At 37.0% G+C, this 25,633-nt stretch overlaps 2 protein-coding genes across 2 annotated transcripts in view; both read right to left on the reverse strand.

Annotated features, from left to right (window-relative positions):
- Window positions 1–1,401: 1,401 nt before the first annotated feature.
- LOC101743882 (uncharacterized) overlaps window positions 1,402–25,633 on the reverse strand; it is a 253,724-nt gene continuing 229,492 nt past the window's right edge. Inside the window, exons 10-20 of the mRNA XM_012689799.4 lie at window positions 24,881–25,017; window positions 21,669–21,854; window positions 12,499–12,639; window positions 11,574–11,712; window positions 11,130–11,330; window positions 7,283–7,451; window positions 4,525–4,723; window positions 3,920–4,123; window positions 3,061–3,226; window positions 2,326–2,441; window positions 1,402–2,081 (exon numbers count right to left, since the gene is read on the reverse strand). Coding sequence (XP_012545253.2) covers window positions 1,572–2,081; window positions 2,326–2,441; window positions 3,061–3,226; window positions 3,920–4,123; window positions 4,525–4,723; window positions 7,283–7,451; window positions 11,130–11,330; window positions 11,574–11,712; window positions 12,499–12,639; window positions 21,669–21,854; window positions 24,881–25,017 — 2,168 coding nt within the window. The 3' untranslated portion in view covers window positions 1,402–1,571. The remainder of the gene's footprint in view (window positions 2,082–2,325; window positions 2,442–3,060; window positions 3,227–3,919; window positions 4,124–4,524; window positions 4,724–7,282; window positions 7,452–11,129; window positions 11,331–11,573; window positions 11,713–12,498; window positions 12,640–21,668; window positions 21,855–24,880; window positions 25,018–25,633) is intronic.
- On the reverse strand, window positions 22,382–24,392 carry LOC119630368 (cilia- and flagella-associated protein 157). Its single transcript, XM_038019583.2, has one exon. The coding sequence runs from the start codon at window positions 24,283–24,285 to the stop codon at window positions 22,441–22,443; it is 1,845 nt and encodes a 614-aa protein (XP_037875511.1). The 5' UTR covers window positions 24,286–24,392; the 3' UTR covers window positions 22,382–22,440.

The following is a 25,633-nucleotide window of genomic DNA, read 5'->3' on the forward strand; positions in this document are numbered from 1 at the left end:
ATTTTGAAAACGAAGATATCTTTAAAATGTTAACTTAGATCACTTTTAAACAAGACGTTAGTGAAATTTGAACAATTTCTTTTCAAAAATTTTAACCCAAAACTTGACCGCAGGCGTTGACAAGTGTATCATTGACTGATTGATTGAGTGCAAAGTAATTTAAGCAGAACAAGAGAAGCCTTATATTTTACTATTAAGAAATGTGATCGATAAAATATGGTATAAATACAATGAGGTGACGAATTTTATGTACTTATGTCGATAAGTTTATTCAATATTTAGGTATTTATCGAATCGGTCTGAACGCACAACTCTTTAGAAGAAAAAGTAATGCTCATAGATAGATACATCACAGGTATGGAATCCAGAGTTGTCAGCAGTCAAAGAAACCTTTTAAAAAACTTACTTTGCGTTTTTATTAAATTATTTTGACAATTTCTGACAATGCGATATTATAATTTCGATAATTCATTAAGGGCAGATTAAACATTTGATACGCGGTTAACACATTTGTTATCTAATGCTATTATAATGTATGTAATAATCATGTTTGCGATTTAAAATTACTAGCGTGGGCCCAGTGCAAAAACCGTAGTATTTTCTATGAATGTAGTTTCTTCGAAAATTCTTTAAGAGATGACGCTGCTGCTTATTTCTACAACTAGTCTAGTAAAATAAAATAACAGAAATGTAAACTTCAAAAAAGGTATGCATTCAGAATTCGATGGATAGGACATGAAAGAAGAATCCAATTTACATTGTTTTAAGAAAGGTTAGGAAACCGCTCCTATACATTCGATATTTTTCTTAGCGATCTCTAATGGGCAAGCATTATCTTGCGCGTTTATTGCGCACCTTTCTGTTCCTAAAAATGGCTTTATCTTCCTATAAGGTACTTCAGAAGAAGAAACCCGATAATTAAAGTGTCCAAAACTGCGATGTGAGGTCGAAATTTTATTGGACGGGCCCAGATGTACACTAAGCCCCCAAAGTTTGATCTAAATCACGGCTTACACTATTAATAATGTCAATTAATTATTGATAGGCAACAAATTTTACGCATCCATAAAAATCACTTTAGTTTATACACTGCTTCACTTTAGCACTGAATAGAGGGCAATGCGTGCGATGATATGGATTCTTCTTGTGCCCTAAGTGTAAATTTTTACATACGTATATTTTTCAGTTTATATAAAACATTACTAATCTTGATGAATCTACTATGTAATTGTAACTCTGTAATTGTAACGTGATAGAATCTCAGATATTAATGTGATGATATGAATGTTTGCGTTTAATATTTGGTCCTTAAATTAAACTAATGATGATTTATTAATTAATACTATCTTGGTATAAATTAGTAGGTACGCTATAAATACAAAAAAGAACAGAATTCAAATATAGATTTTGTGAAAACACCATTATAATTTATATTATTACGAGTGACTAGAATAGTTTTATTTCATTTTTTATTTTAGTTAATTATGTTGTTTCTACAATAATGCATCTACATTGATTCCGATGCTGACCATACTTAGAATACAAGATATGGAATCGATTTCAAAAATGTTTCAAGCCCTAATGTTATACTTATCGGTGAATCTATTGCTATCGGGAGAATCATCAGCAAAAGTGATTTCATTGGATGAATCTGAATTTTCATCAGCAAACTTTATATCACCAAAATCAGATATTTTCAGAGTATCAGCATTAGTTTCACGAATCGTATCGTTAATTCGTTTTAACGTTGATGTGTTATCAGGATCACGATTTTCCCTCCTGTGCACTTTAACCGGAGACCGTGTCAACGTTAAATCTTTCATCGGTATCGTCACGGGACTTTCGACCTTCTTCTTCCTGCCTTTCCTGATAAGTTTGGGTGATTTTTGCAAATCACTTATACTGAAGTTTAACGGGTGTATAATGTTGCCCTTTTCTATGACTTTACGTATCGATTTGATGGATTCGTTGGACCTATTCGATCTGTTCTCAGACCTTTTGAGATTGCTCGATGAAGGTCTGTCTTCTGGTGATTCGGTATTGCTGCCTGGATCAGGATGAAGTTCTTTTGGAAGGATTTCCTGTATGAAATTGTTTTGAAATTATTTATTTGAAGAAGATATAATTTACTAGATAGAAGTATATCATCTAACAAGTCAGAAGATAAACCATCTCTAAAGAGTAAATTCAATTAAAAATAGTAAATATCCCTTTACTACTGTAAAAAAATTGTAAATGAACCAAATAATACATCGTTACCCAAGAAAATACTTTTGTAGGAAATACTATTTTAAATAATAATTAGCAAGGACAGCTCAAACTTGCCTCATAAATTGGTTGTTTTTTCTCATTGATTTCTTTCAAAATATCACCTTCTTCTAACGGCGGTATCCAAACTAGGAAAGCTGGATCCATACCCAAATACGAACCTGGTACCGAACCTGTAACAATGTCCAGATCAATAATTCGAAAAATTAAATTGTCTGGATTTTCGCAACTTTAGATCTCATTAGATTTATTGCAACATATGAACATTGCATTGGCGTATTTGTTTCTAAGACATTATTAATTATTCGTTTATTACTTATTTCACTATAATAATATTAATTAGTTATAGTATGATCATAAATATATTCTATTAAATTTTCATTTCTACCAACCCTCAAATTTATAAGTAAAATAAATTAGTACGATAAAATATGTAATTGACGTTGTAGGAGCTTGCTTCATTAAGCTGTATTTAATATCACAGTTCGGTATCTATATAAATTAGACGGTGTCTATGAGCAAATCACAGAAATTTATCAATAATTTTACTCGCGTTAACGATAATTTCATGATAGCTTACATAATCGAGAGGCACCGAACAATAATAATTATCGGACTATCGGAGTACTGAGTAATGACACCTGGTCTATGGAAAATCTTTCATTTATATTCGATTCCTTAGCACGTAATTAATTTAATTGACAAATAATAATTTATGATTTTTTAAAGTTAATCTAAATTGCTCTAAACATTGTTTTTCAACTTCATCTCTAAAATCGTAACGAAACTCACCAGCATTATTGACTTCGTAATCATAGTAGTCTATTTCCATTTCAGCGTGCGAAGTGAGGCTCAGATCGGATTTGAGGAGTCTTCGATTGCAGTTCTCTTTAGTGTGCTTTGGATTGTCGCGGATCTTGGCTGCGGATACACCGCTAAGCGCTGGTGAATACCAGCCCTAGTGACAGATTCAAATAACTTAAATGAGACTGGATTAGGCAATTTAGGAATTTTAAATTTACACCAACTACTTTGGATAGTAAACAAGAAAACTGCGGAGCTGAGTTCGTTTTAATAATTCAGTACTTAAGAAAGAAGAAGGGGACACTTGCTATTGCAATTATGGGTCAGCGAACTCACAGCTTAATCCGTGTTAAAGGGTCACCGAAGATATCACAGCGTGAATACCGTCATCAACCTCAAAACAAGAGGTCGCAGTTTCAATTGAATTTAATAGCGGTTTTCCTACCTTTGAAATTGGTAGATACGAATGCTTCGTGATGTATATAGGCAAGATGATGCTACCTACCCGTATGGGCTTACAACTTATCTTATTAAATAACTTAACCTCCCTAAAAATACACTAGGAACTACACAAATATATACTTTTTGTGCCTCGCTTGAAAGCAGTACACTACGGGACATGTAGTATTTAAAAAAAAACATTTAAAATTAAAATTGAGTTAAATATACATAAAAATGATTCGGGTTATGATTTTGTCATTGCTTTCTGGAAATTGTCATTTTCTTATTATTCTTTTTTTAAATAGCTTTTGCTGTTCAAATAGCTATAAACTACGCCGCTTTCTCTAGTCCTCATGGACATTAAAACTTTATGGGCCATTCAATGTTACTTCATTTCTTAACTTACATTTGTCAAAGTCGCTGCAGAAGTGGAAGAGGAAGCTCGACTTTCGCTGCGATCTTTCTCCCACGCACTGTCTCTGTCTTTTTCGCTGGAAATGTCGTCTCTCTCGCTCACACTGCTGACGCTGGTGCTAAGTTCCATGCCGGTTGTATCGCAGTTAGACGATTGAGGCGGCGAGGTCACTAACGCAGGGTTTTCTAGCAAAACCTGTAGGTCCATTACAATTCACAATGACAACAATGCAAAAATTCCCAATTTTTGTTTATTGCTTGGATGTCTGTTCTGCTGCTGTGCTAGCTGGCGGTCCATCTGATGTTAAGTAGTTACCGGAATCCATACACATAAACAACGTACCCCCACTCACCCACCTTGAGACATGAATCTAAGTCTGTGTTCTACAACGCCGCCCCACCTTTCAAACCGAAACGCATTACTGCTTCACGGCAGAAATAAGCAGGGTGGTGGTACCAACCCACGAGGACTCACAAGAGGTCCTACCACCAGAAAAAGTTCGTGTTAGTAAAAAAAACCAGGAGAGTACATCTTGAAGCGTCAGTGATTATAAAAGGATTATAGGTCACTGACACTTGTCATAATGAAAATCTAACCTTCGTAGTGACATTAGAAGCTGATACGGTTCTCGATCGTCGCAGCGGTGATGGTATGACGCTGTTTCTACCCGCCGGAGCGCTGCTAGCGGATACCGTCTCTGGTGTGATGGTGGCTTGGCTGGCCACGCTCTGAGCGCTCACCACGCTCATATTATCAGCCACGTCCTGCTCCTGATCAGAGGGTTCATCTTCGTCTCTACGGAAGTTCAATTCATGGGGAATTTTAATTATTTTAAGGAATTGTGCAAAAAAGAAACTATAGAAAAAACAAAATAAAAAATTCTTTGAATTTGAGCAACTCACAGGGATAATAACTCTGCATGACTACACATCCTGGATAAATTTTAGCTCGAAAATAAACAAACTTTAGAGTATTTTATTATGAGTTCCCTAACACTCACCATTAGTTCATGCTCACACAATAGCACTAGACGTAATAATAATAACAAATCCACCCCACTGTTCCAACCCTCTTTGAGCCAAGAGTGTGGCTAATTAGTAAATTCCTTTATGGAACTTTCGAGCATTTTTCGAGGATGGTTGGAAGGGCCTCTTGATAGTGATATTTCTGTTGAAAGTAATTTGTATTCCTATGGATCGATCGTAGAGTCTTATTCCACTTTTCTTGCCTGTGTGCCGCTAATTCAGATTGAAGCAATACTTACGAAGATTTTAAACACAAATTAATATGTTTTTATTTATTTATTCACAAAAACAAAATAACTGAAGTTAAAAACATCTGGAAGCACATCGCCAGGCACATCCTGAGAAACACGGACGACCTCACAAATACTTCTACATATGTACATATAGCCTCAGCGCAACCACGACCACTCTGTCTAGAATACTAACTAAGAAAAAGAAAAACATTCCTTGCCTAAAAATAAATCTATATATTAATACGTAAAGCAAGAACTTTGTACGCCTTTTTACGAAAATTGCGCGGACGGAGGAGTATGAAATTTCCCACATTTATAGAGAACTAGCGACCCGCCCTCGCTTCGCTTCGGAAACATTAAAACACACATGAAACCAAAAAAAAAATAAAAAAAAAAATTTAAAAAGTAGCCTATGTTCATCAGGGACAATGTCGGCTTCTAATGGAAAAAGATTTTTTCAAATCGGTCCAGTAGTTTCGGAGCCTATTCGAAACAAACAAACAAACAAACAAATCTTTCCTCTTTATAATATTAGTATAGATAGTACAGATATAGAGAAGGTGTGCAGATACTAATATTTTTCAAAAATTATGTATCAATTATAATTAGTAAATCAATAAAAAAAACATTACACACACTACCATGTATTTGACACACACAAATATATATACTCTTTGTTTATTGTCAAACTTTTGTGATAGTTTAAAGTCTATGGTCAAATTGAGAATAGGTTAATATTGTTTATCGTTAATATTATTTGTTTATAGTGTAGTCTTGGCGAAATCTGTGATTATAGAAGTTTAATAATCTTGACAATAGAACCTTAATAATGTTCAAACTTATAGTTTCAATTAATTATAACCACATCACAATATGAACTCTACCCACCTTGATATTTGAGATCTACATATTATGTTGCTGATAAAAAGTTTATTTAAATAAAATGTATGTTAAGCACAAGTACACAAATATCAAGATAACATATCTGCTGTAATCGCTGGTGATTGACTGCTTATCATAATTACTCCAACAATAGATTAGAAGGAATCAAATATACTAATTCATGAACGAATTTCATGGATTTTTGATAACATAACCTTCTTTAGTGCCAACTAGTAGGACACAGCGCATTTAATGGTGATAATTCACCATTATATGAAGGCAATCGATAATATGTCTATGACCCTACATGTTTGAAGTTTTTTTTTTTCATTGCTTAGGACGAGCTCACAGTCCACCTGCTGTTAGGTGGTTACTGGAGCCCATAGACATCTACGACGTAAATGCGCCACCCACCTTGAGATATAAGTTCTAAGATCTCAGTATAGTTACAACGGCTGCCCCGCCCTTCAAACCGAAACGCATTACTGCTTCACGGCAGAAATAGGCAGGGTGATGGTACCTACCGGTGCGGACTCACAAGAGGTCCTACCACCAGTAATTACGCAAATTATAATTTTGCGGGTTTAATTTTTATTACACGATGTTATTCCTTCACCGTAGAAGTAATTCGTGAACATTGGTTGAGTACGTATTTCATTAGAAAAATTGGTACCCGCCTGGGATTTGAACTCTGGTGCATCGCTCAACACGAAGGAATGCACCGGACGCCCTTATCCTTTAGGCCACGATGACTTCAAAAGTGCAGTAAGTAGAAGAGCCAAGTTTATTCTAGAGCTGAATTTCATTAATTTCATTTTTATCCCGTATTTTATAAACCATGTATTTGGAATGCATGATACTACTACACCAGCAGTACAGTTACTGGTGATAGAGCGTATTTTCAGTCCGCACGGGTAAGTACCACCAAGACCAAGTGTCTGTTGCTGTCGTCACAACAGAGAGTCTTTGACCCATATTAATGTTCAAAGTTATAATTTCAATTAATTATAGTCGAATTTCGACTACTGAGGGACCACTAGCTCATATAACCCGACCAAGTTATTTACTAGTTACTTCAGTATTACATGGTTACATGTATCTAACTAATAGTTGATTAAATTTGGGATTACGAGTATTTGTGGTTGATTGAACTGCCGCTATGTTATACCGTAACTTAATTGATCTACATCAAAATTTACTAAAATTACTCTTACCTTTGCTCTACACGTTCAGAGGCTCTATCGAAGTCCCTTAGTCTGGTGTGACGAGTCTTCCCTGAAGGTAGGAGTCGACGGAGGGACACACCTCCCCCGACCACTTCAGATAGTAGAGTGCTCCGAGAACCGGCAGTCGTTCTCCCTAGTTCCAGAGATGCTGAACAGGCTAGGTGGAGAAGACAGAAAGTACATGTTAATTCATGACGTATACAAGTGTAGTGTTCGCTCGCGCGGCCCGCACACACTTGAAACCCCTTCAGGTTATTCAATCCCGTTTTTGCAGGATAGCAATCGGAGCACCATGGTTCCTAAGGAACGTGGATCTCCATGATGACCTGGAGCTTGATTCAGTTAGTAAGTATCTACAGTTGGCATCATTGCGCCACTTTGAGAAGTCGGCACGACATGAGAACCCTCTTGTCGTGGCCGCTGGAAATTACATACCCGATCCTTTTTTTTATTGCCTTTGTAGGCAGACGAGCATACGGCCCACCTGATGGTAAATGGTCACCGTCGCTCATGAACTTTAGCAATGCCAAGGCCAAACCCAAGCCGAAGCCTACCATTAAGTACTCTTCAAACCTTCTTCAAACGAGGCTTGCGGAGAGTACTTAATGGATCCTGTAGACCGAATGGTAAATAGTCGACGTCACCCAAAACACGTCATTATGGGTCCTCCCGATCCATTAGCGGTGCTTTTAGGTACCACAAGCACCGGTCACCGCCTCCGACGAGCGAATTAACCTATGGTAAGAGCCCACTGAGTTTTTCGCCGGATCTTCTCAGTGGGTCGCGTTTCCAATCCGATGGTAGATTCTGCGAAGCACTGCTCTTGCTACGGGCAGTGTTAGCAACACTCCGGTTTAAGCCCCGTGAGCTGACCTACATACGTTAGGGTGAAGCTGAAATAGCCTCTCAACGCTATCAGCATAGGTAGGAAAAAAAATACAACATATCTGCTATAAAATATACATGTGCTGACATCTACCTTCAGGTACACATACTACCATGTCGCAAAACAATTTATAATTTAGCAACACTACAATTAGCTAACTGAATGAATTTAGCGACTTAAATTGATTATAACATAGTTAAAAGAAGTAACTTAAACTTAATATTTTTAACGCGGTACGATAATTATTCATGTAATGTATTAAATTATTCCTGCTACAAATCTACTGTCAAGTAGTAATTTAGAAATATTATGTCAAACATACATTTTGCTACACTAGATGGGGCTTGACAATTCAATACAATATGATTATGATATGTTTTAGATATTCTGATTTTTATGTATTCTCCGATAAGGTCTATTATTCTTTTTGATTGTAAAACATTAAGTTTTTTTGTAAGCCCTCTGTTTTACTGCCCAAAATATAGACTGTACAAGTTTTTTTCTTCTTTCTTTTTCTCCTATTAACTACTACGTCTTATGTCTCTGATATATATATATACTTTTATTCCTTTCCGTCGAAACTATACATAAGGCCCAATCCAATAAAAAGCATTCTAATAAAGCGGTAGGCAGCGGCTTGGCTCTGCCCTTGGCATTGCTGAAGTCCATGGGCGACGGTAACCACTCACCATCAGGTGGGCCGTATGCTCGTCTGCCTACAAAGGCAATAAAAAAAAAAAAAACTTTTTCTCCGAGTCTTTCATTGAAACATTTTAATTGTGCGTAAACATTCATTATATATATATATATATATAACGCTATTTTACTTCTATATGTATACTAAATGTAAAGTTTAACGGTGTTTGTTAATTGGGCCATGTCGAAAATATTCTCTGTTAAAATTGCTGGGCTTAAAAGTTTTCTCAGCATCTTGCGACTCCACAAGGGTAGATACCACTGCCTATTTGTACCGCGAATCAGCAATGCCTTCGTTTAAAGGATGGAGCAGCCGTTATATCTTTATATATATAATTCAACTGTATGTGTGTATGTCGCTGGAGTCCTCCTAAACGGCTGGACTGATTTGAAGGATCTTTTTGTATGTATTTAGGTCACATATCAGCCTGGCAGATCGCGCTGCAGTCGGTATCTAAGTTATTTATTTATACTGCAACTAAGTGGCTGGATCGACTTGAATGAATTTTTGTGTATGCGTTCGTTCATTCATTTCATTCATTTCGTGTATACAGGAAAATGTCTGTCGGATCCGCTAGTGTACTATAAAAACTGAGGCTCTGAATAAGCTCATAACCCAATTGACAGTAGGTACTCACTGGTGGTAGGTCGTCTTAAGAGTCCGCACGGGTAGGAACCACCATCCACCTATTTCTTCCGTGAAGCAGTAATGCGTTTCGGTTTGAATTGTGGGGCAGCCGTTGTTACTATACTGAGACTTTAGAACTTATATCTCAAGGTGAGTGGCGCATTTACGTTGTAGATGTCTATGGGCTCCAGTAACCACTTGAGACCAGGTGGGCTGGGAGCTCGTCCACCCATCTAAGCAATAAAGAAAAAGTTACTGGAAGTCATAGACATCACAAGATTTGTGATTTGAGGTCTGTCTCAATGGTGTAGTTGCTGGAAATATTATTTACAAATATAACAACAGTACAGTTCCTTTATTACACGATTTGGAAAATAGTATTAAACATAAAACTATAGTAATATGTTTTCTTTTTTCTAGTTAATCTACATACAACAAATAACAACAAAGTCAAGTCCAATAACCTTACGATAATAATCTTCAACGAAATTTATCGTTCTCAGGTAGCTCGTCACGGCAAGGGCAAAATTATTTCATTTACAAACCATTAACCAAGCAAAATGAACTATAATTTAGCTTTTATCAATTTAAAACGAACTAAGCAAACTAATTGGATCTACAAAATCTAAGAATCGAAAGTCCTTGCAGAACTTAATTAAATTGGTAAGAAAGGTTTCCTTATTTAGTTAGACAGACAATCGCCGGGAGTAGTTAGAATAGCCCAATAGGTAACCAGCGAATAATTTTTTTTTTTATTGCTTAGATGGGTGGACGAGCTCACAGCCCACCTGGTGTTAAGCGGTTACTGGTTACTACGCCACCCATCTTGAGATATAAGTTCTAAGGCCGCAATTATAGCTACAACGGCTGCCCCATCCTTCAAACCGAAACGCATTACTGCTTCGCGACAGCGTGCGGACTCACAAGAGGTCCTACCATCAGTAAAGGTGGAGAAATAAATAGACAGTTCCAAGGGTGCTTAATAGTTGCAAGAGCCCGTTGACCTCATGCCGCCAATCACTTTAAGACATGAATTCGAAGTATTATCTGTATTGAATTTCTAAGTTTTACTATTTGTTTTTCTGTGTTAGACGTTTTAGATCGCCAGTGAATGCTTAAAATCAGGTACGCCGTTAGCTGGATAGCTAGTTTAAATTTAAATAAATAATAGTTTGAAAAAACTAAAAAAATACGCTTTTACAACTAAAAAATAGAAAATAAATTTTAATAAATTTGAACTAATTTTTTTTAATTAAATTTCAAATTTTTTGGTATATTTTTATTTTTCATAAATTTCATCTGAATCATTCGGTAACTTATCCGAGAAATTGGTGATCGGCCGCCTGGTAGTTGTCCTTTTTGGTCTTGACGCAGACACTCCGGGTCTCAGGAAAACAAAAATCGCTAATCCTGATTATCCTAGTAAGGATCAAACTGTATAAAATATTTAATTATTGTCATCGGTCCTTAATAAGTATGCCAAATTTCGAGTTAATCCGACGTTTTAAAGGAGGTAAAAATCATGTTCAAAGATTCCGTTACATACTAACATACGTATGAAGCTAATAAAAGCGTATTAAAAAGAAACAATAATATAAAGAGTTTTAATGAACAGCAAATCATACCATCACTATCGGTTAAAGACTCTTTATCGGCAGCGCGCTGGTAAGCTCTAGTGCGATGGGCGGAATGTAGAGCCAGACATAGAGCGGCGAGTGCTGCAGCCGCCGCGAGAGTTACGGCGGCTCCTCGCGCCCCGCCCCCGCTCCGCCACCACTCCCCTCCCCGCATTGAGGCCCACGCTGCCGAGACGTTGCGGATCGGTTCTGAAGACAAAATTGGATTGTATACTTCAAATTTCACACGAGTAACTACAGACTGGCCGATGACATTAATTTTAGCTTATCTATTCAGTTGTCTATTCAGCTTGCGGTAAGCAGTGGCTTGGCTCTGCCCCTGGCATTGCTGAAGTCCATGGGCGACGGTAATCACGCACCATTAGGTGGGCCGTATGCTCATCTGCCTACAAAGGCAATAAAAAAAACCGTAGGAACCTAACCCTAACTCACCGACTTGACTAGCGTGAGCCAAGAAACCTCCGGAGCAGTGTTCGCTGGTGTCTCCAGACCTCAGCTCCACCAGAATGTGCTGACCTCCAGCGATCTCCATGGCTCCGGTACTGTCCGTTGTTGTTTCCACATCACCGATCTATAATTCAGAATTTGGTTGACTTCCGATACCGGGCAGGTTTTACGGTCAAACATTGATAAATTTTGTCAATTATAATGTCTTTGGAAGGGCTTTAGAATAAACGACATTTAATTGATTAGTCAATTGGATTATGTAACCATACTGTTTTTGGCTTCCAAATGCATAATTCATCATCTTCTTAATGTCAATCTTCATTGAAAAGGTATCTTAGATTTAAAAATATAAATGAATTTTATGGGTGGTTCATATAGAAAATAAGATTTGAATACCTCTACTGCTTCTACGGGTAGATGAAACGGAAATAGCAGCAGTATCTCGAAGATGGTTGGGTTCACATAAACGTATCTTCTAAATAATAAGTAGTTAAATTGGATATTTAAAAACCTGTGAAGGGTATGTTATAGAACCTCTGATTACGATTTATGCAATTCTCGAATTATACCAATAATAAGCAAATATAATGCCATCGTGCTTATTCTAAAGACGTCGACCGATGAATAGGTAGGTTTTAATGGATCCATAAAATCCACCAAAATGATAGGTTCCATGAATTATCATTCTTCTGCTTCTTTGTCTCCACCTTATCCCACTATCCCACTGGGGTCGGCACAGCGAATTTTCTATTCGATTCTCTTCTATCAGCCGTCATCTCAACACTCAGTCTTCTCTCTCTCATAACGTCATTTACACATTCTTCTTCAAAAAGTCTTCTTCGGTCGACCTCTTCCCCCGAAATTAGAGTACCTAATGAATTATCATTGTTGATCAGAAACTAATACATACAACAGCAGAACTGTCCGGTCCATCCCAAGAAGCCAACAGCGGAGATCCTAAAGAATCTCCATCACGGGCTCTCAGAGCTTGACCGGCGCATGGCAACCGTACCGCTTCAATACGAAGACGAACTTCAAGTCCTTCTTCGGCCTAAAACACAGTGAGTTACATTAAAGAAGAACTCCATCATCTCTTCGTAATTAAAGTATAGTTGTATCTAAGTATTTCTTTATCCAAAAATGTCCACTTTTTATGCTTAACGGAGAAAGAAAATGCCATTTAAAGAAAATCGTTTTCGTTGTATGAATCAGCAAAAAGGTTTGTTGAAGTTACTAATTGTTTGTTTGTTTTATCGTTTGATGGGTGTACGAGTTTACAGCCCACCTGGTGTTAAGTGGTTACTGGAGCCCATACACATATACAACGTAAATACGCCACCCACCTTGAGATATAAGTTCTAAGGTCTCAGTATAATATAGTTACAACGGCTGCCCCACCCTTCAAGCTGAAACGCATTACTGCTTCACCGTAGAAATATGCGGGGTGGTGGTACCTAACCGTACGGACTCACATGAGGTCCAACCACCAGTTTATATCGATAATTCTATTTATGACACAAATTCAGAGCGTCTTTGAAAGGACTCCACTATATTTCTATAACTCTTTTAATTTCCAGCTCATAAAGCCTAAAAAGAATTAAAACGCATCTATGTCAACTTAGTTAATAAACTTGTGTGGCATGCCATTGTATTTTCGTAAACACTATACGTTTTCTTTTTGGCTTCATAAATGGAGGAAGATCACAAATAACCAATAATAACTTTTAGGCCCGAAATTCAAACAATATTTCATAGAGCTAAAATATCAATCGGGAATTAACAACCAGCTCCCAAATACTTCATAAAACAGTTTAAAGTTTCGTCTAGTTTCGGTTATGTTATGTTACGAAGCGAAAGCTTTCGATCGGCCCCCTGAAAGCTGCGGTGGGCGCGTTGTCTCAAGTTTTAATTGAAATTTAACTGCTAACAAGTTACGTTGTCGTATGAGATCGTATTCTGGTGTATGAAGCTGTGCGCTACTTTGCCTATTTTGACTAGTTTATTATATATAGGTTGACTTGGCGTACCTACTTTAGATCTTTGGTATTTTAATTTAGTAACATTTATTGAATACTTGAGTATTATTGAACTTTTTTTTTCGCCCATGGACTTCAGCAATGCCAGGGGCAGAGCCAAACCGCTGAAGACCATTAAGTACTCTCCACAAGCCTCGTTTGAAGAAGGATATGTCATAGCGCTCGGGAAGCACCGTGGAGGGGAGCTCATTCAAAAGCCTGATGGTACGTGGCAAAAAAGATATCTGGAAATGCACTGTGGACGCAGTGGCTTCAGGTAGTATGGATGAACTCTACTCCGGTGGCGGGCGGTGCGATGGTAAAGACGAGATGATGGTATTATCTCAAACAATTCCTCGTTTCTCCTAACTATCTAATATCAACAATCATCAGTGAATATATAATGGGGATAACGTTACACACCTAGTAAGCACAATAAATTCTGTTTGATTGGCGAATTGTTCTGGCTTATGTAAAACTACATGACTTTAGGTACATAAGCTAGGTACATGACTTTAGTATCGCGACGGCCAGTAGGGTCTATCGAGAAACCTGTTCTTCAGGTTAGGGTCAACGGTAAAAGACCTCATGGACGAAGCACTATGCATTGGACTGATCAAGTGAAAATCTTTACGAAAACCTCACTTAACGAGGGCGCGCGTCATGCCTCAGTTCGCGAATTATGGAGAACTATCAAGGCTATAATAAACAAGAATTCCACATGACCACGACCACTCCGTCAAGAGCAAAGAACTATGATGATGATGAAGCTACAAAATTATTTGAAATATGAAAAGAAAATCTAACTCTATGTAGAGTCTCTAGGAGACATCACTTTATAATATGGATTGTAATTGAGTGTTCTTGCTGTGTAGGTAATTGAAGAGAATAAATAAGTTTGTAGGTACTGCTTTTAATTAAATTGTTTTTCAACCAAGAACCCAATAAAAATATTAGCTAAAAACTTTTCCGTTATCCGGATAGCCGGTTTTAAGGGTTTTATAAACACCACATTTGGATGTTATTAACCGATAATTCGTTGAAACCCAAAGCCCGACTCCACCTACGTCCCCAGCATACGACCACAAATCTGTTTTCTAATGTTGGATGCTAACTTTTGATTGGAGCCAGTTAATATTAAGAGGCTTAAGGTAATTGTTTCGTGCTTGGAATAAGGAAAGTTAGCGGACGTGAGCCACACAAATTGATATGGGTTTATGTGTCATCCTTGTGAATTCCTTGAGGAAAGTTCGGGTAATAATTGTATTTGGAATTTGTGATAGTACGATCATTTAAAAAACGTAGAGGCATGAACCATTGGACATGTATTTGTTGGGTTGCGACCCAGACGTCAGGAACTAAACCGAGTTATAGCGTACAGGAATTTCTTATTATTAAATAATCACCGTTCGTAACCTAGTAATTTAAATAAAACTATAAAAATGGAGACTGAACTAATTAAATTACATTCGTTAACTAAAACCAAATAAAAGAGATATTTTTAGATGGCGAATGGTAACATAGGCGGTCAAATAGGACTGTACTATCTGTCAGAGACAGAGTTCCGTGCACCCACAGCTATAGGGACAGTAGTAATCGTCAAAGACAATGTTCCATGTCTAATTCGCCGTCTCTACTGTCAAAACGTTCGTATCTCATGTATGTGCCACTAGCATCTTCTAAAAGTAGTTTCTCGCAGTTGCCAGCACACAATATACGACTACCCGTCATATTCGAAGTCGTCGTGGCCTAAAGGATAAGACGTCCGGTGCATTCGTATCGAGCGATGCACCGGTGTTCGAATCCCGCTGGCGGGTACCAATTTCTCTAATGAAATACGTACTCAGCAAATGTTCACGATTGACTTCCACGGTGAAGGAATAACATCGTGCAATAAAAATCAAACCCGCAAAATTATAATTTGCGTAATTACTGGTGGTAGGACCTCTTGTGAGTCCGCACGGGTAGGTACCACCGGCCCGCCTATTTCTGCCGTGAAGCAGTAATGCGTTTCGGTTTGAAGGGTGGGGCAGCCGTTGTGACTATACTGAGACCTTAGAACTATATCTCAAGGTGTGTGGCGCATTTACGTTGTAGGTGTCTATGGGCTCCAGTAACCACTTAACACCAGGTGGGCTGTGAGCTCGTCCACACATCTAAGCAATAAAAAAAAAATAAAAAAAATAAAAAAATATATTCATCACTGTGCTTATACTGAAATTAATTTATTATATAGATACATTTTGACTAACTCGGTGATGCAATAGTTAGCACCCCTGACTGTTGCACCGAGTGTCGTGGTTTCGATTCTCACATCGTGCAAAGATTTGTGTGATGAACAGATTTGCTTTCTCTTTGTCTGGATGTTTATTAACTATATACATAGGTATTTTTAAACGTATATAAGTTTGTATGTCAGTTTCTGATACTCGTAACACACGGAATACCAATTTAGGGCCGGATAATTGTGCGTTATTACAAATAATGTAATGTTTATATATATAAACACTATCAGACATCCCGTACCACGATTTTTACTTCTAGCGAATTCCCGATATTACAGGGGTTCTTATCATGAGTAGAGTAAACGAATAAAGAGCGTCTATGTAGAAAGTCGTGAAAATGGAAAACAATACATTATTAATTATCTATAGTTACTTGATGACTTCCCAGTTTTATATTATTAAATATAATTAAAAATATTTTTATTTATTTATTGCTTGTTTGCAAGAGAACTCACACGAAAACAATAAAACTCTTTAAGATGTCTAATAAAATTTTAAATGTACGCATATTTACTTCTGTAATAACAATCGTAGTTGAATGTTATTTATTGAAGTGCATTCGTTTCGCTCCAACGGAAGCTTCCTCGTTTCATGGTTCATCCATTGTGAAGTGCAGCACCTAGATACATTTCCTTTTGTTGCAGGCCGCGATCGATGGATCTCATTATTCTTTTAAACAAAGCGCTTTTACGATTTAATATAACGGCACTGTTCTGTTTATTTACTGTTTGTTTGTTTTTTTTATTGCCCTTGTAGGCAGACGAGCATATGGGCCACTCGATGGTGAGTGATCGCAAATGGACTTCAGCAATGCCAGGGACAGAGCCAAGCCGCTGCCTATCGTACCACAAGTTCCGTTTGAAGAAGGTCATGTTTGGACATGAAGGCGGTGTGTGAAGTGTGAAGAAGATAAACTTCTTCGACCCCTGTCCTCCTAATGCTGAGTGTAGGTCACATGTACTTCACTCGTTACGGCCTCTTCTTGCCTTTCGCATCCAGTCCCTACCAGCCACTTTGACCAGGTCATCGATCCACCTCGTTGGCTGTCTGCCCACGTTACGACGTCCAGTACGAGGTCTCCACTTCAATACTCTTGTGCCCACTGATTATTAGTACGACATTAACTGTTTAAAATATGACAATGATTGCATGTGTCAAGCTCTTAATGTCCCCGTGCTGAATACGAAATATACATAAAAACAGAACCGATTATTTACTGGTAGTAGAACGTCTTGTGAGTCCGCATGGGTAGGTACCACCGCCGTACCTATTTCCGCCGTGAAGCAGTACTGCGTTTCGGTTTGAAGGGTGGGGCAGCCGTTGTAACAACTATACTTGAGACCTTAGAACTTATATCTCAAGGTGAGTGGCATTTACGTTATAGATGTCTATGGGCTCCGGTAACCACTTAACACCAGGTGGCCTGTGAGCTCGTCCATCCATCTAAGCAATAAATATATATATATATATATCTTTTTTTTTTTCGACTCGAAATATTTTCAAATTTTCCTTTCACTCAAATAGTACGGAGCGTAATAACTTGAACGAGGAAAGAGCAGCGTTTACAGCAAGCACTGTGGGCACTCAGACAATTTGAAACAAAGTTGTTAATGGACTGAGCTCCCGAACCATGAATAGTCAAAAGTTTGCATTTTATTTTCCCACTGAAATTTTGTTAGTATACAATTTTAAACTGATGTTTTACTGTAATGGCGTTTTTATTAAATACGTTTTTTTTCGTGCACTTCCGAAACATTTTGTGAGTGCTCGTGGTGAGAAGGACGTCTTGTTACGTAGGTATCATCACCTTACCTATTTCTGCCGTGAAGCAGTAATGCATTTAGGTTTGAAACGTGGAGCAGCCGTTGTACTGTAAAAACTGAGACCTTAGAACTCTTATCTCAGCAGTGTAACAGCATTTATATTGTAGACGAGAATATGGGCTCCGGTAACCATTTAAGACCAGGAGGCCGGTGAGCTCGTGCACACGTTTAAGCAATAAAAATAAAATAAAAACATTAACACTGCTAAACCAACTAACCACTTCTCAAGGTTAAGCTAAAACCAAAACTTCTAAAACGTAATATTTAGAAGTATCGAAAATTATTATAAATAATGCAAAATCAAAATATTAACTCGAATCCAGACACAAATCTGAACGAAATTTGTTCTTGTAGTTAAATATCTGTAAATACCGAAAACCACGGACATGAATAAGTTTTCATGACACATTCGGAACAACAAATCCAATTATGGAGTGTTTACACTAGTCGAACTGGCTAGTCTAGTGGCAAATACAGTCACTAAGCAGAGTACCTGGAGTTTGAAGTCGTCGTGGCCTAAAGGATAATACGTCCGGTGAATTCGTATTTAGCGATGCAACGTTCGAATCCCGCTGTTAAGTACAAATATTTCTAATGAAGTACGTACTTATCAAATGTTCACGATTGACTTCCACAGTGAAGGAATAACATCGTGTAATAAAAATCAAACATGCAAAATTATAATTTACGTAATTACTGGTGGTAGGATCTCTTGTGAATCCGCACAGGTAGGTACCACCACCCCGCCTATTTCTACCGTGAAGGGTGGGGCAGTCGTTGTAACTATACTGTGACCTTAGAACTCATATCTCAAGGTAGGTGGTAGCATTTATGTTGTAGATATCTATGGGCTCTAATAATCACTTAACACCAGGTGGGCCGTGAGCTCGTTCACCCACCTAAGCAATAAAAAAAACGTTATTTTCCTTGACTGCTACTGAAGAACCTGTTATGAAACCGAAGCTAGGCTAAGGCTTCTGTGTCGTAAATAGAATGAAAAAGAGATAACACGATCAATAGTTGTTCAAGCAATCTTTTGAATATTGATCAACAGATTTGAAAATTTAACTTTTCTATTTAAAGATATCAAAAACCTTCTTCGATGGGTACCAGGTTTGATGAAATTAAGAACCTTAACTAAAATTGGCAAGTATCTGTCATCAAAATATTAGGAAGTGTATTGGAAATCACCTGTATAATTCACCAGTGCCATATTACACCTGACACATTGATAAGGAAAGACGATAGTTTCTTCCACCCAAACTTTTTAAGACAAATAAATAATATATGACCATACAATTCCAGGCACTGAATAGCTTAAGAAATTTGGAGAAATTATTTCAAAGCATCTTCGCACATTTAAAAGGCATTATATTGGTTCCTAAAACTGTAAATCTATGTATTTGACTTATTTCTAATGTATTTTCGTTCATTTTCGCCAGCAATCAAACCAAATTTGGTGCTGTGATCGTTTTAATCCAAGGCACCTTACTGCCGGTTTTGTTCATTTGCGTTTCAATTGAATGAATAATGTTGGGACTTCGTTTTCCTTACTACTGCCTTAATTCTCAAACGCCATTTGTTCACGCCCTAAGTGAAACAATGTATGCCTCAAGAAAAAACGGCATAATAACAAAAACACGGTACCAAACTCGTTAACTTCGGTAATTATTTTGTTCATCTGCTAGAGATCACGAGATTGAAAAATTACGAGTCCATCACGGAGCTTTGAAATTCACCTTCTAAAGTGACACACAGTCCAAATAAGATTCAAAGTAAGACATATAGTAGAAGTATTGTGATTTTATTAATAGATGGTTTTAAGTAGATTGTTTATTATTATTCTATAACTAGCGGCCCGCTCCGGCTCCGCTCGGGTCTTTAACAAAAATTTCAACGATATTTGACGTTATATTCTTTTTTAAAATAAAAGAACACTTATTGCAGCATAACTATAATAGTTAGACATATGCTGTCGCGACACTTTTTGTAAATGATAATGTTTTCTACAAAGTCGTGGTACATTATTTTATTCTATCGTCAATATTTTTCGCAGGGCACGCAATGTAAAGAATATTTTAGGCAATTTTTTTGCACCTTGAGTTACATTATTGGAGTTTTAGTTAGGATCCCTAATTTTTTTAAAAAAAAAATTATAGCCTATATCACTCGGGAATAGTGTAGCTTCCAAACAGTGAAAGAATTTTTCAAATCCGTTCAGTAGTTTCGGAGCCTACTCAATACAAACAAACAAATCTTTCCTCTTTGTTATATTGGTATAGATGATTACTCAAGTTTCTACTGCAGCTGAAGTATGCAGTATTCATATATACGGCCTCAGAGGATATCTTAACATTTGCAAGAACAGTAACGAAATGTATTTATATAAGATTTGAAAATTGAATCTTGATTTAGGTAAGTTACTCGCGCGAGTCGATTAGGACATGTAAACATGCCCACTCAAAATGTGATGGTTCTCATCGAATAGATTTGAAGTACGGAGAGTAGCACAACTATTTGGTTCTTGCAATATCGCCCCAAGCGCCAAAAGGACATCCAATTTAGGGATAGAATAGGGATAGGGAAGGGTTATTGGCTAAGATAGATAATAATATATTTCAGCATTATTATTATTTTTAATATTTAGAACAATTTCTGTGGCTTCGCGTTTATTCGTGATGTAAAAATTTCCACTACTTTTCATAGATGTAGATGAAATTTTAAACAGCAGATGTTGAAAATTCATTGAGATTTGTGCATTTCTTTAGAATACAATAGGGGCTCTAGAGTTGTTTCATTTTGTCAATGAACTTTTGGAAATTTCTCATGATAGTCAGAGCTAAGCATGACCATTTTTATTAAATGATTACTAGGGAGTAGTGGTTAATTGTTCTGACTATTTTATCACATCTTCCGAGTTCGATTTCGGATTGGAGACTAGTCTCCGTTAGCGATGTTTGGTATTTGAGATCTAGGTTTAATTGTGTCGACTCTTTTGTATTCCTGACATCCATAATAAATGAAATCCAAACTAGCAGCCGCTGAATGTTAAATGTTTATTGTACACAGACTGTACACACATTGTATATACTGATTGTACCTAGTGAGAAATTAATATCAGTGATGGCATGTTATGGCTTTCAAAACCCTTGAGACTGATAGAATATATGCAATATCTCTTGTCAATTGTAAACGTACTGTATTTCAATATGTCACCATCATTTCGTCAATCACTATTGCTTGTTGCTCCTACTTCCGTTTAAACTATAAACTGTCGATATATCAGATGAAGCATTAAAACTTTTGAAGTGAAACTTCTAATGCGACTTCCAACAAAGTTGCGTTAAACATTTAACACTACTATACTAGAAAGAGACAGAGCGAGAGTGAATGCGTGGCACTCGAACGCATGCGCGTAGTATACCTGTTAAAGGCCAGCGCGAGCTTTAGCAACGAGTAGCGTTCAATATTTTAATGAAGTATTTAAAAAAATAGATATATATATTGATTGACCGATTTGAAAAATTATTTTTCCATTAGAAGCCGATATTGTCCCTGATGAACATAGGCTACTTTTTTTTTTTTTTTTTTTTTTTTTTTTTTTTTTTTTTTTTTTTTTTTTTTTTTTTTTTTTTTTTTTTTTTTTTTTTTTTTTGTTTCATGTGTGTTTTAATGTTTCCGAAGCGAAGCGAGGGCGGGTCGCTAGTATATAATAAAAATGTTGAAGATGTCGCATATCTTATACACAGCATTCCCTGATACAAGAGCAATCTGATTTAAGGATGAAAAATGAAGAAAACTACATCGAAAAAGAAGTGTCACTTCGTTCACGTACACCAAGTTGCACGCGCACCGTTTTTATTTTGAAAGCTATCCCCCTACAGATTCGTAGATTGACAAGTATTAGATATTGGCTTATTACTTACGTTGTGCTTACAACGACCCAGGAGTACAAACCTGCAGTAACCAAAACGACCTTGTCTTGCAGGCCCTCGCGGAACCAGCCAACAGTCTGGCGGCCGGCGCTAGATGCAGCACGCACCCACACCTACACTTTGGTCCCACTTCAGCTACCACTGTAGAAGAGTCTCCTGCCCATGGTTTCGCTGCGCACTCACACGCTGCCAGCTCCACCGCTTGCCCCTGTGTAAGAGCAAGTAAGCATGATTTTAGTTTTTCTAATTGTTATTAATTTATTTATTGCTAGATTGGTGGACGATCCACCTGGTGTTAAGTGGTTACTGGAGCCCATAGACATCTACGACGTAAATGCGCCACCCACCTTGAGATATAAGTTCTAAGGTCTTAAGTATAGTTACAATGGCTGCCCCACCCTTCAAAACGAAACGCATTACTGCTTCACGGCAGAAATAGGCAGGGTGGTGTACCTATCCGCGCGGACTCACATGAGGTCCTATCACCAGTAATTATTAAACTTAAATAATTAAGATTGTTAATTAATCCGATTTCCGAAGTCCGATTTAAGAAAAAATGTTTTAGATCACGGAGTTTTCCAATGAATCGCCATTATTAAAATTAGAGCACATTGCATTACAAATCCAATATGCGACTCTAAATAAGTTAATTTATTATTTATTAGGTTATAATTGATCAGTCATTTAATTTTAATGAATTATTTTAATAAAGAAGAGCATTAAAACACACAGTAGTTTCACATTTAATCATTTTAATTCTAAATAAATAGTTTGAATGTATCAAATATACACAATCACTCTGTATCTTTATTTACACTCTCTACTTCTGTGGACGCTTCCTCTGCTTTGGGCTCCGTCTCTGCAATGTCTATAATTTCTTCATCAGTATCATGTGTCTCCTCCTGTGAATGTGCTCCCTCTCTGGTAAGAGTATCATCATCTTCAATAGTCTCCAAAATAACAACAGACTTGGAAGTCCGTTTCTCGCGGTCTTCGGCAAACTTAGCTTGCGATTGCAATGCCAGTTGTGAATATGCTAAATCTTTCATTATAGACTTCTGTATTTCTAACTTACTCGCAGCCAATTTTTTCTCTATATCTGTAGCTTCAGTTTCCTCTTCTTCTTCTACTGAAGTCATACTTTCAGTTGACTTAGTGGACGTTACAAAAGACGCTACACTCTCTTTCGCAGCAATCTGTGGTTCGGACGTAGGTTCTACTAATTTCATACTTGGTATAGTTTTAATGCTTCCAAGAGATGAAGACGACAGTGACAAAAACGAAGAACTTTTCTTTTCTAATTTCAAAGAATCTTTTGAAAAAGATGAAGCTACTTGAGATATTGCTGACTTTTTTGAAGCTGCTTTCGGTATAAAGCCTAGATCACCTTCTTCATATACCTTAGTCACTGATGCTAAAGTGTCCGTTGAATCAGCCCTTTCAACTTCACGAAACTGGGTTACGATGTCTAGTAAGCTGGATAGCAAAACTTGGCGGTCCATGACATTTCGCGTGGGATCTGTCGATGCCCATTTATCTAATTTCAAGGCAGCGTTTATGGCCGACGCTGCTTCTTTCAATATCTTCTTCAGTTTTATACCTTCCTTTGCAGTTTTTGAAGCTTCTACAGCAGATTTGTTCTGATCACTCATTCGAGCGTGCAAATTTTGTTCTAATATCCTAACTTGTAAAGACAAATCGTCGTTTTCTTTTGTAAGTATCTGAATTTTGCTTTGTAATGTTTCTAAATCAAAATTGCGTTTTTCGTATAATGCTTTTTCCTTTTTTATTTCTTGGAAAGCTGTCGTCAGTTGATCTATTACTTTTAATTGGACAACATTTTTGTTGATCGCTTTATCTCTTTCTTCTTCAGCTAATTCCATAGCGACACGGGCAGATTTTTCACTTTCTTTATATTTTTCATTTTGTTCAGCTAATTTAGCTTGAGTAGATAAAATACTATCCAATTCATTATTGATTGCTATGTTTTCTCTAATTACGCGATGGGTTGAGGCTGCAATTCGCAATTCAGTAGCGTCTTGGAAATCTTGAGCTAACTGTAAGAGTCTTGCTTCCATTTCTTTCTTTAATTTATCTTTTCCTATAATAAACTTCTTTTCGGCGTCATAAATTATCCTTTTGTATTTCATTTCCTGGTCCTTAAATTCTTGTTCTTGTTTCTCAAATTTCCTCATCAAGACATCTCGAATAGCTCTGAACTCTTCCAAAGTGTTTAGCTTACCAGCGAGTAATTTATTTTCAGATGTTAGCTGATCTTTCATAATTGTGAAATTCCTTTCTAACTCTGCCACTGTTTCTTTGAACTGAGCTGTTTCAATTTCTCTTGTTTCTTCAAGGCCTTTCACCTTGTCTTTCAATTCGTTATTTTCTTCATTTTTCAAATTTAGAGTCTTCTTTAAATATGCGATGATGTCAGCCCTATCTTCATCTAACTTATCATAAGCTTTTTGTAATTCCTCATTACGTACTTCATATTCGTCAACAGCTGATCGAAGTCTTGCAATTTTCCTATTACATTCAGCCACTTGTAGTTCCAAAAAAGTTTTCTCCACTTCCGTGAATGTCGCACCTTTTTGGGGTTCTTCCTCTTTTTTAGCTTTATCTTTCTTTGGAGCCATTATAGTATATTAAACAAGAGAAAATATCACTAACAATAAAACAATCAAGTCTCTGAGAGAGGAATTTTGTTGTGGTGTTGTATTTGTATTGATTAAACTTTTCCATGGTTACTCGTTACTTAGCAACGTACAGTTTACACTTTCAACCAAGGAGGTAACTTCGAACACATAATATTCTTGTCTAGACTAGTAATTTTAAATTACAGGAAATTAAAAATTCCGTACTATAAATATATACTATACATACCCATAATTTCTTCAAGTAAATATTTTTTTTAAAAACAAGAATTACGATTATTATTGAATTAAAAAAATATTATAAAACTAGCTTACGTAGCTTTTATAACATTTTTTATTGCTCTTGTAGGCAGACGAGCATACGGCCCACCTGGTGGTGAGTGGTTACCGTCGCCCATGAACTTCAGCAATGCCAGGGGTGGGGCCAAGCCGCGGCCTACCGCATTTATATATACAATAATATGTATTCAGAGTGTAAACTTTTGCTTACAAAATTTTAAAACTAGAAACTGTTAGTTAAATTCGATACTTAGAGTTTGGTATTAATTTAGTTTTACCTTTTGTTGTTTTGAATTACCTCACAGTACTTAGCTCCGTATGCTGGTGGGGGAGAATCACAGAATCTATGGCGGCTTCGGGTGCGAGTCGAACAGTGCGCTGGTGCTGGACAAGTTGACCACGGAGACCATTCGCCCCAACCTCCGGCACCACCATCTGTTTCATTTAAGCATATAGTTTAATGGGACCTCTATATCTTGCATGAACGTTAACCTCATCTTAACTACAAGAAGTCCATTTGCGAAGCCTAACTATGAGTGAGAACTTCGTCTTCATCATCTTGACACATTAACCTTAGTTGTCATGTAACATATTGATAAGTTTGAAGTTCTTCTAGTATTTTCGCCTTTTCGCACGGTCAACAAAAAGGGTTCTAGTGCAAGCTCTTTTAGAAGACTATAATCTAAATCTACAAGCCCGTTTCAATCCAACCCAAGCTGGGTTTTTTTTTTTTTTTTAAATAAATAAATATTTACTAACAATCACGCCGCGTTAACTGGTCCCGTGCTAAGTTCGTAAAGAACTTGTGTTACAGGTACCAGATAACGGATATAAATATAATATTTTTATTATACACATACATATATTTAATATACACCCATAACCCTGGAAAGACATTTATATTTATCATACAAATATCTTCCCTTGGCGGGATTCGAACCCGCGACCCCCTTGTGTAGTGACGATGTCACTTACCACTACACCAGACGGCCGTTTAAATGGAGAATCGTTGAAAATAATTTATCAATATCCAAAAATTATTATTACCTAC

The sequence above is a fragment of the Bombyx mori genome, chromosome 23 (genome assembly GCF_030269925.1).
Source record: "Bombyx mori chromosome 23, ASM3026992v2".
NCBI lineage: Eukaryota > Metazoa > Arthropoda > Insecta > Lepidoptera > Bombycidae > Bombyx > Bombyx mori.